Source organism: Prionailurus bengalensis, chromosome D1, assembly GCF_016509475.1.
Source record: "Prionailurus bengalensis isolate Pbe53 chromosome D1, Fcat_Pben_1.1_paternal_pri, whole genome shotgun sequence".
Lineage (NCBI taxonomy): Eukaryota > Metazoa > Chordata > Mammalia > Carnivora > Felidae > Prionailurus > Prionailurus bengalensis.
The window spans coordinates 18,205,803-18,218,098 of record NC_057346.1 but is presented as its reverse complement, the minus strand read 5'-3'; the positions used below and the strand labels follow the sequence as shown (position 1 = coordinate 18,218,098).

Sequence of the window (12,296 nt, the reverse complement as noted above, 5' to 3'; positions counted from 1 at the left end):
AAATGCGATGACCATTTGGTAATATTCTATCCCAGAGTTTCTGGCTATCTACCTAAACCTGGACTCTTTTATCTTGTTTTCCAAGAAGGGTGACCTTGCCTTGTGGCCTAGCATAATCGCTGTCCTTCTGGAAGGCACTGCATTCAATGTCATGAGAAGGGCTGAACTGCAGCCTCTCAGACATGGGGACAGAATGGTGGGACAGAGATGTGGCAGGGACTCCACAGCGTAGCCTAGGGTTTCATTGGGACCACCTTGGGTGCTCAATGACCATATCAGTTCCTGGGTCCTAATCAAGGCTTACCCAATCAGACCTTTATAGGGTGGAGTCTAAAAATCTGTATTTGTAACAAATTACCCAGGTGATTTTGATGCATGATTTGTCTGTCATAGTGGCTAAGAACTTCAGCATCAGAGTCAGAGATCTCTGGGTTCCAAACCAACTGCCATTACCAACCATTCAAGACCAGGTCAGTCCATCTCCTTGAGCCTGGGTTTCTTCACTTATAAAATGGGGATTAATAAAAGAACCTATCACAAACTACCAGCTAAGACGAACAAACCCTAATGAGGATGAGACAAATAACCTGAATAGTCCTATAACCATTAAAGAAATTGAATTTGTAATTTACGAGTCCCCGAAAAAGAAATCCCCAGGCCCAGATGGCTTCCCTGGAGTCTTTTACCAGACATTTAGACAAGAATTAACAGCATTTATATACAACTTTTTCCAGAAAACAGAAGAGAAAGGAAAACTTCCCTCTTCATTTTGTGAAGCCAGTATTACCCTGTTACCTACACCACACAAAGCGGGTAAAAACAAAGCAAAAAACCCCCTATGCTCACGGCAGGCCAGTATCACTCAGAAGTTAGATGCTAAATCCTCAACAAAATATTAGCAAACCAAATCCAGCAATGTCTAAAAATTATACACTATGTCCAAGTGGGATTTATGCCAGGTGTGTGAGGTTGGTTAAACATTTGAAAATCAATTAATATAATCCACCATATGATCCAGCTAAAGAAGAAAAAAATATGATTATATCTGTTGACCAGACAAAGCACTTGACAAAATTCAGCACCCATTCATGGTAAAAATTCTCGAGAAGTTAGGAAAGGGAACACCCCCAACTTGATAAAGAACATCTACAAATCACCTACAACTAGCAGCGTGTTTTTAAGTTTCGTGGTGAAAGGCTGAATGCATTCCCCCTAAGGTCGGAAACAACTTAACAGTATTAACGTTGAAGTTCTAGCCACTGAATAAGGCAAGAAAAGGGAATGCATGGCATCCAGATTGGAGAGGAAGAAATAAGATCGTCTCTATGCGCAGGTGACAGAATACAAATACAAATACAAATACAAAGAAACTGAAAGTACTTAGTTTGTAAGGTTAAATGAGAAAATACCTATGGCACACCTAGCATGGTGTATGGCCTGTGGCAAGAACTTAAGAAATGAAAGCTGCTATGTGATGACGGTGACGATGGAGGAGAAGCAGCGAAAGAGAAAGAGAAAAAGAAGGGAAGAGGAGGAGGGAGAGGAGGAGGGAGAGGAGGAGGAGGAGGAGGAATTGGAAGAAGAATCTTAATGATCTCCCGGAAAGGTGAGACCCTTCAGAGGCCCTATTCAGCTACTCTGACAGCCGGATGTTCTCCAGTACGTCTGCTTCCTGCTCTAATCAGTGCATCATTTCCTATTTCTCTGGCTTTTCTAAGGTTGGAGAAGGGCTAGCCTAAGAATAGAGGGTTGATTATCCGGGCGATGGAGAGGCTGGGAGACCTTCAGAGGCGCCTGGAATGGCTGTCAGAATCCCTGTTTCCTCTGGTGCGAGAGGACGGGAGAAAGGGAGAACGAGTCGATGGAAGAGAATGCGGAAAGGAGTGGGGAGCTGGAAGGGGCCTCGGAGGCCGGACACGTCCTGGGCAGACGGGAGAAGACAGGTAGCAGATGGGAGAGGAGGGCTGTGACCAGCATCAGCCGGGCGTGGGTCAGTCAGGAAAGAGCTGGCGGAAAGAGGACCGGCCATCCACTCCGATGCTGAAGGGATCCAGTCGGTTCCTTCCCCGCAAGCTCTGGAGCCTGACACTACTTCAGGGTTAGGGCGAAATTCAGGGAGTAGAGGAACCCAAAATAGCGGGCGAGGCCTGGGAATTCCTTCCTTATGTGATTCCCTCTCACCGCCCCCCCCCCCCCCACCCGCCGTCCCCTACAGAGCATGACTGACTGCTCCCTCTAGCTATTCTGCTAGAACAGCAGTCCCTGACTCACGCCAGCAGACGCGGTGGCGGGAAGCGGGGAGGCCTGTGCATGCCAGCATCTGTGCCAAGGATGCGGCCTGTAGCTCCTGGGGACAAGGGAGAGCAGGGGCCATCCTGATGACAGGGGAGAAATGGGAAGGCTGGGGACACGGAAAGGAACAACGAGGAAAGATGTGCCACCGTGGCGGCAGACCAAGACTTACCTGCCGAAAACCATTCCTGGTGAACTGTAAGATTTTCAAGGCATAGTTGGACCTCTGGCCTTTGCTGTTGAATTCGATGTGGCCGGTGAGACCTTCCAATTCTACCTGTCCAAGAGAGAGTGAGTTACAGCACCAAACAGGCCCCGTGTGCCACTTGGCTCCAAGCATTCCACCCGTGTGCTGTTCAGGATGCCCAAGAGAAACGAGGCCATCAAGGTCCATTCTCCCGCCTGTCTCTCAGCCACAGGAGCTGGTGACTACAAATGCGATGTCTCTGGAACCAATTCAGACATGGTTGGGGCTGGAGGAGGAGAAAGACGCCCCACACCCAGGGACCTCGCAGCTGCCATATAAACCAACACAATGCCGAGACGGGAGCCTGAACTCAGATCCTCCCGTGTCCCTCCTCCAGGCTGTTGGCTGCTAGTAGGATCTGTCCTCTTTGGAGGACACCCACCTTCAGGCCTGCAAGAAGTCAGGGAGACCTGACTCTCAACGCAAAACGCAAGCTACGGTGCACCAGGCTTCTCTGCCGGGAGAGGTCTTCTTCGTGGGCTAGAGATCCATTTCCATCCCGCTAGAGGACACATGGGCAGCGCAGCACCAAGCCCGGCCCCCTGGGTGGGACTTCCGGGATCAGAGGACAAATGTGATCCGCGGTGCCCCGAACAGGGTCACCGCAGATGGCTGTCGTATCTGGGACTGTGATGTACGGCGGAGGCCCGGAGGAGCAGGGCCTCGAACAGGGGATCCCCCCCAACGCCCTGCAGGGCCCCGGACGCCCCTCACCATGCGTAGGTAGTTCATGAGGCTCGTGCCGTGCTGCCAGATCTGGGCCGAGCCGCAGGACAGGGGCTTCACGCCGATCTCCTGGCTCCGGTTCAGCTCCTGCACCGCAGTCACCACAGCATAGACGGCGTCAAACAGCAGGGCCGAGGAGAGCTGGGAGAGGGCGGACAGCGGGCCGGGGGGGGGGGGCAGAGAGAGAGAGGAAGGGATGGGTGTAAAGGGGGAGGGGGAGGGAAGGGAAAGGAGGAAGAAAAGAGGAGAGGAAGACAAAGGAAAAGAGAAACAGAAGAAATAAGGGCACTTCTTTGTCGCCCTTGGCTCACCTCCTGTGTCTGGACCCGCTCTGCTCTTCACCTACGAGTCCAGGTGCTTGCCCAAGGCAGACAGGGGTGGCAAAGGCTTCTCTGGGATTAGATCATCAAGCTATCCCTTTGGACCCCGAACGATTTCAAGGCTATCCCTTTCTCTCTCCGCTCCAGGGGTGTAGCAACTTCCATTGCTCTCAGAATCCCCAAGAAGGGGATGGAGCTGCCTACCTCAGGACAGGGAAGGAACCGGGACACTACGTTCGGATATGCCCGTGCCACGACACTCAGCGGAAGGTCCCTGACCCCTAGAAGACCCCACGATGTCCTTTCTTCCTGGAGATACCATCCTACCCTCAGTCTACTTTGTGCTACTCCGTGTAACGGGTACTGTTGAAGCACAGGGTTGAGTTCAAAGCCCGAAGATGAGTAGGACCCTATTCTTGTGACAGATTACAGCAGGATGGAGGAGGCGTGTGGGGAGGCGGGACCCAAATAAGAGTCACGTGAAACTGAGTGAGGGGGCGCACAAAGGTCTGTGGGGTCCATAGAGGAGGATCCCGTGGGGTGATGAAGAAAACGTTTCTCGGAGGACACGGCGTTGGAACTGAGCGCTGAAGGATTTTGGTAGGGCTGTCATTGGATCTGGGAGGGGGAGCGGCTGGGAAAGGGAGAAAGGCACTCCAGAAAATGGAGAGGTGGAGAGTGTGGTGTGCGCTTGGGGCGGGGGGAGTGGTGGGAGGGGAAGAAGCAATAAACCAGAAATGCAGACAGGGGTCGCGCTGCAGAGGGAATTAGAGCCGGAGGAAGAAGCTAGTGCAGTCTGTTCATATTATCATCTCCCTATTAAATTGCAAGCTCTTCGGGCAGGACCAACCGAGCTCATAACTCTGTATCCCTCACAGCATCTAGCACCAGGACATGGTATGTGGTAGGACCCCCCAAGACATGTTTCTTGAACTGAATGAAGCTTGGGAGTGAAATCTGCCCACAAGACTCAGCCAGAGCACTACTCAATGAGTTCACTTGGATGTCCGCAGCTTTGGGGAGGTGCAGAAAAACAGAAGATGCCCGTCCTTGAGGGGTGGGCCCTCTCAGGAGGCAATGACACCATGCTGTGCACACAGTGTCCCTGACAAGAATAACCTACAGGGAGTAAATGATGATAGCGTCAAACCATACAGGAGCCCTGAGGGGAGGCCCCGGGGGAGCAGTGAGATTGGGGTCCGGAAGCCCACACACCATCCGATTACCAAGCAAGCCCCTCCACTGAAGAGCGACATTGCCATGGGCAATTCAATACTGTCCCCCTGGACGGTCCCCTGCTGTGACTTCTTACAGCCTCCTCCTACCTGGCTAGACCCTGGGAGGGACACCCCTCCGAGAGGGGGGGGGGCAGGGAGGCCACCTTGGGACCGCTAGGATCTTTTTCAAGCTCTCAAGACAGAGTGTAAGCATCTTGAGGCCGGAGGTGCAGGAGAAAGAGCTTGAAAGCGGGAAGACTAAACCCAGAGTCTGGATCCCAGCCCTCGCGCAGGTGCTGAGCGATCCCAAACACGCTGTGGAACCTTGGAGAGAACAGCGGTTTCTGTAAACGACTGGCAGCATCCTGCCTCACAGATCCGCAAGGTGCTCTGCAAACTGCAAAGGTCAGGTGCCACCGTTCCTGAGGGCGGGGGCCGCGCACCCCCAGGTGCGAGCAGGTGTCAGCTGAGGAAGCAGGTGCTGGCTGAACGAAGGCTATGGGGAGTAGCAAGAACGGGGAGCTGCGAGGCAGGAAACAGGCTGGGAAGAATGACTTATTCCCTTTGCACTTCTGCTACCTGCCTGTGACGGCAGCTGGGGAGGCTGACTCGGGATAATCTTTCTAAAAGGCAATTAACAGGGGAGAACAGCCCAATAGAGTTTCTCTGCCCTGATCCAAGCTCACTTGTACCGCAAAACTGCCTCGCGCGTGGATTCATTCCTCCCCCTTCTTAGCCCCCCCCCCCTTCTTTTCTTTCTTCCCACATTTATTCAGCTCCTACCATCTGGCAGCACTGTAGACCTCAACATCTCCCATTCTCCTCTGAGACATCCACACAGGCAGCAGCACCGGGTCCCCGGTGTCTGCACTGGGCCTTCTTCCCTCTCAGTGCCATCTTTTCTGTCCCCTGGTCCCAAAGCACCCTGTGGCCAGGACCAATAGAATCCTCTGCAGTCCTGGGGACCAGCCACCTCCCCCGAGTCCCTCCCACCGGTCACCTTCCGCTCTCTCTCCTCTAGCCGCTGCCCTTCCCCTCTGCAGCTCAGCTCCTTCTTCATGGATTCGAGGGTCACCTGCTGGCACTTGAGGCTTCGCAGCAAGCCTACAACTGTCCTTGTCCTTTGCACATAATTCATTTTCCCCTGCGCCCATGTGGCTCCTTTATTAATGGACCTCGCACATTTCCTTGCCAAGAGGGCATATGGAAATGATCAATGCCACAGACGCTCCCCTTCCAGCTTAGACAAACGTTGACCCGAGGTGAGGGGGGGGTTGGCTACCCCTACTGACATTGGCCCCTAGACCCTTCTGTTTGGCTCTTTAAATGGTACGGTCGGCTAATTTCTGTCCCGCCTTCTCCTTTGTCTCCCAGCTAATCTCTCCGTCCGCAAAGTCTCAAAATCTCAGCCTGTTAGGTTGGAAAGGATCCTAGAAATCAAATAGTCCAACCTCTCCTTTAACCGATGACAAAACCGAGGCTCAAAGAAACCATCTCCTGCCCAAAGTCACCAAGCAAGGCAGTGGCAGGACCAGGACCAGATGCCCGGGATCCTCTCCTCAGTCTGGTTTTTCCTCCTGTGTCTGCAGCATGGTCTTTCCACCCTGCTCCCTGCCACCCCCACCCCCCCCACCCCCACCCTCGGTCTCCTCTTGAGAAGCTGGTGCTGAATCCTCACTCTGTCAGATTTATTCTTGTGCCCGGCCTCACGGGACTACATGGGCCATCTTCTAGATGTGGTCACCTTCTCAACAGCAGACAGGAGAGACTCTCGGGCCAGAGAGTCGGCAGGGAAGGAGAGTGGGCAGGCCTCTCTCTTGTCCTGGGTTCGGCCATCACCCACTGCGCCTCCTGTTCTGATGGGTTGTTTGTTTTCAGGCTAGCCTCTCCATTAAGAGCCATCTGGAAATTCTGTTGGGACAGGACTTATAAGCAGGACAGAGGGGCAGTGGGAGGTTACTATCGGTTGCTTAGATAGCGCCCTTCTCCCCTTTTTCCTATCAGAACCCCCATTTTGTCGCGGGACGCTCCATCCCCCAAGCAGCCATGTGCTTCAGGCATGGCTGACCCAGCCCCAGCCCTCCAGTGACGCTGAATGGTCCAAGAGTCATCCCATCCCCCTACGAATAAGATTCAGGACCGGGAAAGTGGCCCAATTCTGTCCAAGGAGACATGAACTGAGGCCCAGAGCAAGAGGTCCCTCCTCAGAAGAGCTTCCTGTCTCTGACAGAGGCAGCCCTTCTTCCTCCACTGGGCATGACTGTGTTGGGACGTGATGCCTGGGCCGATAGCAGCCGGCCTAGCTCCAGCCTGAGGATGGAGTTGACACCAAGGGGAACGGAAGGAAACCCGATTTCCAAACACATCAGTCCCGAGTCTCGACTCTCGACGTGCTGTGACTTGAGGTGACACATTTCCTTTCTCTGCATAAGGCAATTTAATACAGGATTCTCCTTGCTGGAAGCTGGATGTACTTTAACCAGTGCCGAGGCCACAGGGATACCCCTCCTCCCAGGACACAGCTGCCCCAGGCCTCCCAGAGAGGCCTGGGCCACACCCCTCCAGAGGCCCTTCTTCTCAGGAGGCGGCATGCTGGTTCCCGAGAGACCCCAGTCCCCATAGACCGGCAGACGCAGCTCACCACGCCATTTCTCACACCCTCCCACCAGGCCCCACGCTCCTTCCTGCCACATGCTTGCTGTTGTTCCCACTCGTCTGGGATGCGGTTTTCTTGGCTGATGTCCTCTTATTAGCAAACGATCCGGATGCCGGGAGACTGGCGTGTGGCTGTTTGCCGTGTTCCTTGACGTCTCTGGGGCCTTCAAGATTCTTCCAGGGCTTCTAGTAATGACACCCCAGAGGGGGATGCTGGGGGCGGGGGCCGGTGGGAGGGTCAGCCTCAAGGCTCCTGTCTCCTCTCCATCTGCATACTTCCTTCAGAGAGGCGACACGGTGACAGTCCCCAGGGCGCTCGGGGCTTCACGGTCCTCTCCGCGGCTCAGCCTGGGCCGATCTGAGCTGAAGACCTCCCAAGCCCCGAACACCATCCCTCCAGATTCCCGTCTCCTCAGGGCGCTCCGTACGGAACCAGACCGCCCCTCTCTCGCAGGCTCCTGGCAGCCCGCCCTGGTCTCTCACCTGGATCTTCCAGCGGCTGCTCTGAGCCCCGGCCGCCCATCCTGAACTCCTCCTGCTCATCTGCCCCCAGATGCCAATCTCCTCCACTCAGCCCATTTCACCTCCGGCGCGACAGCCTGTAATGTCTGCCTCGTCAACTGTCCCATCGCGCCGCAGATCTCCATCCCCAAGCAGCTCGCTGCTCTTCTGCTTGTTTCCTCCCTCTGCTATTATTCACTAATTTAGCTCTGGCAAGCATTTGGGATTGCGGTTGGGGGACAAGCGGCTCTGGTACCAAAATAGCACTCTGTCCAATGCTCCACTCTGAGGCCCCAGTCCCCTCTGTCTTCGCTCCTTCTCTCTTCCACCCCATTCACCACCCTTCCCTCCACCGCCCGGCCTCTTCCTGTGGCTTCCGTGCCCCATACGTGAGCGTGTCTCTCTTGTCTTGTCTCGGCTCTCCCCTGTCCCTGTGTCTTCTAAATATTAAATCCCCCAAACGGCTCAATCCTTGTTTAAAATCCTCTCCTCTTTCTTGGCACCAAAATGGTGCTTGGCAAGGAACTCTCGATGCTCTTGCTTTTTAATATTTTTATTTGGTTCTTCATTGTTATTTTCTTTTGAGCCGTTTGTAAATTGTTTAGGGGAGTGAAAGGCTTAGTACAAATTAAGATGAATCAATCCGACTCAGGGAGTTGTGGCTTGAGTTTCTTCCCCTTCCCCTGAAGGAAAAACTAAGAGTATCTCCCAAGCACACACCTGTAACCCTCCCCTCCCCCGATGCCCATTCTCTTGGATACCCGTTTGTCTCTGAACCTCTGCAGCTTAATCTCTGCCCCTCAATATCAGACCAGGACAGGAACCATTAAAATCTCATCGAGTAGTCCGTACAATCTGGGTTTTATTCAATGAAATAAACACTTAATGACAAACATCTGTTGGAGCCTAAATTCTAATTACTTAACCTAGCCATCTGTAATTTCAATGATTTTCTGCGATTTTTGTTCTTTGCAGCGTGATTAATGGGGCCGGCGTGGGGAAGTGGCGGTTCTGTGTCTCTATCCTCGGCTCTCCCGCCTGCGGCTTGCACAGTGTTGGGCAGGGGGCACGGGTGTGGCTTGCGGTCAGCCAGCTGGTGGTGCCACCCGGGCCCGGGTGGCCACACTCAGCTTGAACCCCTGCGTCCAGCAGCTCGGAAATGCGGCGAGTGCAGAAGGCACGTGGGGCGCAGGGGAGGCGGCGGAAGAGAAAGGGAGGGAAAGGAGTCATGGGGGATGTCAAGCGGGGGAAGGGAAGAGTTGCGGGGAGAAGGGGGGAAAGAAGAGGGCCCTGGAGGCAGCAGAGAGCAGGTCCCCGTGGAATTGCTGGCTGCAGCCTTTTTAGAAAGCTCGAAGGGGAGACAGAACCAGCCTGTGCCTTCCTGGAACATGATTACTTCTCGCCTTCCAGCTCCCCGGCAAATGAAAGGGCTGGGCTGTTTGTGCTGGGAATTTCAGCCCCCAAAGAGACAGGAGGAAGCACCGCTTTTCAAAAGGCAGTTGCTAAGTGAGAATCCTTGAGAAGGATTTGTTGCTGTTTGAAGCTGTTCACCCTTTCTTTCCACATTCTTCCAGGTGAGGCGTTTCTGTGACACTTTCCCTTCCCTCTCTGGGGGGAGGGAGGGGTTGCACAGAGACCATGGGTGCAAGGCTCCTGGCACCGAGAGGCAGACTTAGGCTCTAATCTCACTCTTCCGTGCCTCAGTTTCCTCATTTGCCACGGAGGGGTGTGTGACCACTCTCGCTGGCTATTGGGATGTCGTAAGGAGGAAAAAGAGGTGGGGGTGGGATACTTTCGTGGGAAGTGCTGCCGTAGCCTTCAGCTCTGTGCACGGATGAAACACACGGAAGGGAGCGCCCCGGTCCCCTAAGCTGGAAAGAACACATGTCCCGATTTTGCTGGCAAGAAAACCACAGGGTTTGGCCAAGAGAAAGCCGACTGAGGTACAACCACAATCTGGGACCCAGGACCGGCTGTCCCCTCCTGGTGACCGGGGCTAGGTCTCAGGCTTGCCCTTAAGCTCCTCACACCTCCCCTCTGAAATAGGCTTGACCTCTTGTTCTCCGCCCCCCAGCATGGAGGGAGCCTCTGGAGACGCCCCCTCCCTGAATGCCCCCCAACATTCTTGAGGAACATAAGGTGCTGAGGCTTCGGGAGGTCTGAGACTGGGATTGGGAAGGAGAAAAGTGAAGTCAGGAGGGTTGCTTCCATGTGACAGGACACGCGGCCCCGGCACCACCCGGCACAGCGTCTCACACACTGAGTGAGCAGCAGGGCGGGCTTGGCTTCCTCCTCCTCTGGGATGCCCTCCCTGATCATTCCGGGCCGAAGTGAGGGGCTTCACTCTGCTTCCACAGGGGGAGCAGCATCCCTCTCAGGGGACATTCTGGGAAACTGATTAAGAGGTCTGGTGTGTTACCACTTGATCTGTTACTGTCCTGCCACCACTACCACGAGACTATGCCAGGCTGGCTTCCCTGCTGGGCCAGGGGAAGCAGGAGAGATAATGTGGAGCAGAACTGCCCTAGCCCGGATTCACTGAATGAGTTGTTTAGACGAGCTGATCCCCAGCCAGATTAGGAATCCGGAGCTAATCCCTCCCCCCCCCTCCCCCCAGGTGCTCCGATACACGAGCGGCACAAATGCTTCGCGTTACATGCTTAGTGAGATTTAGGGGCTGGTCGTTACACAGCATTTCTAGCAAAAGCTACCTGATGTATTTACTAATGCCTATCCCAGTGGCTGGCAGATAGCATGTTGAATAAGCCCATTCATTGAATAACTGTCACTTGAAGACAGCATTATAGCCCATTTTATCTTCCCGAGAATCTCCTAAAGTGGTCTAGCATAATCAGCCCCAAATTACAGATGAAGAAGAATCTGAGGCCCCGAAGCGTTACAAAACCGTGACCCAAGATCACAGAGCAAGAAAACGGCAAGGCTGGTATTTAAATCCAGATCCTGTGCCTCCGAGGCCAGTGCTCTCTTCGGCACGTGTGAGCACGGCCAGCCCTAGAGACCCGTGAGAGGCACGGGGCTGGCTTCCTCGTTGGGTCCTTACAAGCCCTCCCACTGGGTCCCAGGGAAGGCCTCTCGCCTGCCTGCTTGTGGTCAACGTGAGTGCTGATGGAAGGGCTGAGACCCTCAGAGAGTAACTGGAAATACGTCACACGGAACTTTTATTTCACGAGGGCCAGATGCCAAATGTGGGACAGCCTGGGTTGGAGAGCAGGCAGCAGTTTCCTTTCCTGATGTTCTGCTGTGAGTCTTTCCGGTCCGCCAGCCTCATTCAAATACCAGAGCCACGGTGGCAGGACCGGGAAGACAGGCCTGCATCCGGCTGGGAGGGATGCACCTGGTCCTACCGTGACACTGTGCTTGAAGACATCCCGCGCTGTCCCTAACGCATCTACTGGCAGTGAGAATCCCCCTTCTTCAGATGCTTCACCCCTGCCAACTCCTTTCTACGGATTCTCACTTCTTTTGGGTCTAAAATACGTTGTTGGGATGTGCTCCTTAAGCCTTTCCTGAAACTCAGTTCTCAAGTGCCCTTCTCCCACCTGGCTCCTTGATCAAAGCCCCCTGAGCTTTGCATGAGCTCTGACCCTTTAGTTACTTCTTCCTCCCTAAGATTTCTACCAGGCTATGCAATCAAAGAAGTACAATGTTTGCTGGGAGGTCACTCTGTCCATGCCCCTGCCTTCGGCAAGTCTACCACTGGATGACCGCCTTGGCCAACCACTTAGGTGTCCATTGTGCAGATGTTCAGAAATGTCCTTGCCCCGGACGTGTATCAGAGGCAGGCGTGCCCCTATTTTTTACATGTTTTTTTTATATTTTTTACTTATTTTCAGAGAGAGAGTATGTGCACAAGTGGGGGAGGGGCAGAGAGAGAGAGAGAGGGAGGGAGAGATGGACAGACAGAATCCCAAGCAGGCTCCATGCTGTCAGCATAGAGCCCAACATGGGGCTCGATCCCACAAACCGTGAGATCATGACCTGAGCCGAAATCAAGAGTTGGATGCTCAACTGACTGTGACACCCAGGTGCCCCATATGGCTCCCATTTTAAAAGCCACAGAATGTCCCGTTCCAGTGGGGTGCCCAATTCCCCTGCACCTCTCAGGCCTACTTCTTTTCCGGTTCTTTCTATCTCTAGCTCACTGTTCCACCTGCCTCACTCACTCACTCATATGACAAATACCCACTAACTACTTTCACTTCGCCAGGCCGACTGACACAGGCGAGAGAATGATGGCCCTAGAAAGAGGTAAGATGGCCGAGGAGGTAAAACTCTGAACTGGGTTCTGATGCTAGTTCCTTTGTTCACTAGCCGTGT

At 54.0% G+C, this 12,296-nt stretch overlaps 1 protein-coding gene across 2 annotated transcripts in view; it reads right to left on the bottom strand.

The window, feature by feature from the left end:
• The window catches only part of GRIK4 (glutamate ionotropic receptor kainate type subunit 4), a 431,580-nt gene that overhangs the window by 103,957 nt on the left and 315,327 nt on the right, over positions 1-12,296 (bottom strand). For both annotated transcript variants that reach the window (XM_043579641.1, XM_043579642.1), the window contains exons 10-11: positions 3,254-3,406; positions 2,465-2,569 (exon numbers count right to left, since the gene is read on the bottom strand). In XM_043579641.1, coding sequence (XP_043435576.1) covers positions 2,465-2,569; positions 3,254-3,406 — 258 coding nt within the window. The remainder of the gene's footprint in view (positions 1-2,464; positions 2,570-3,253; positions 3,407-12,296) is intronic.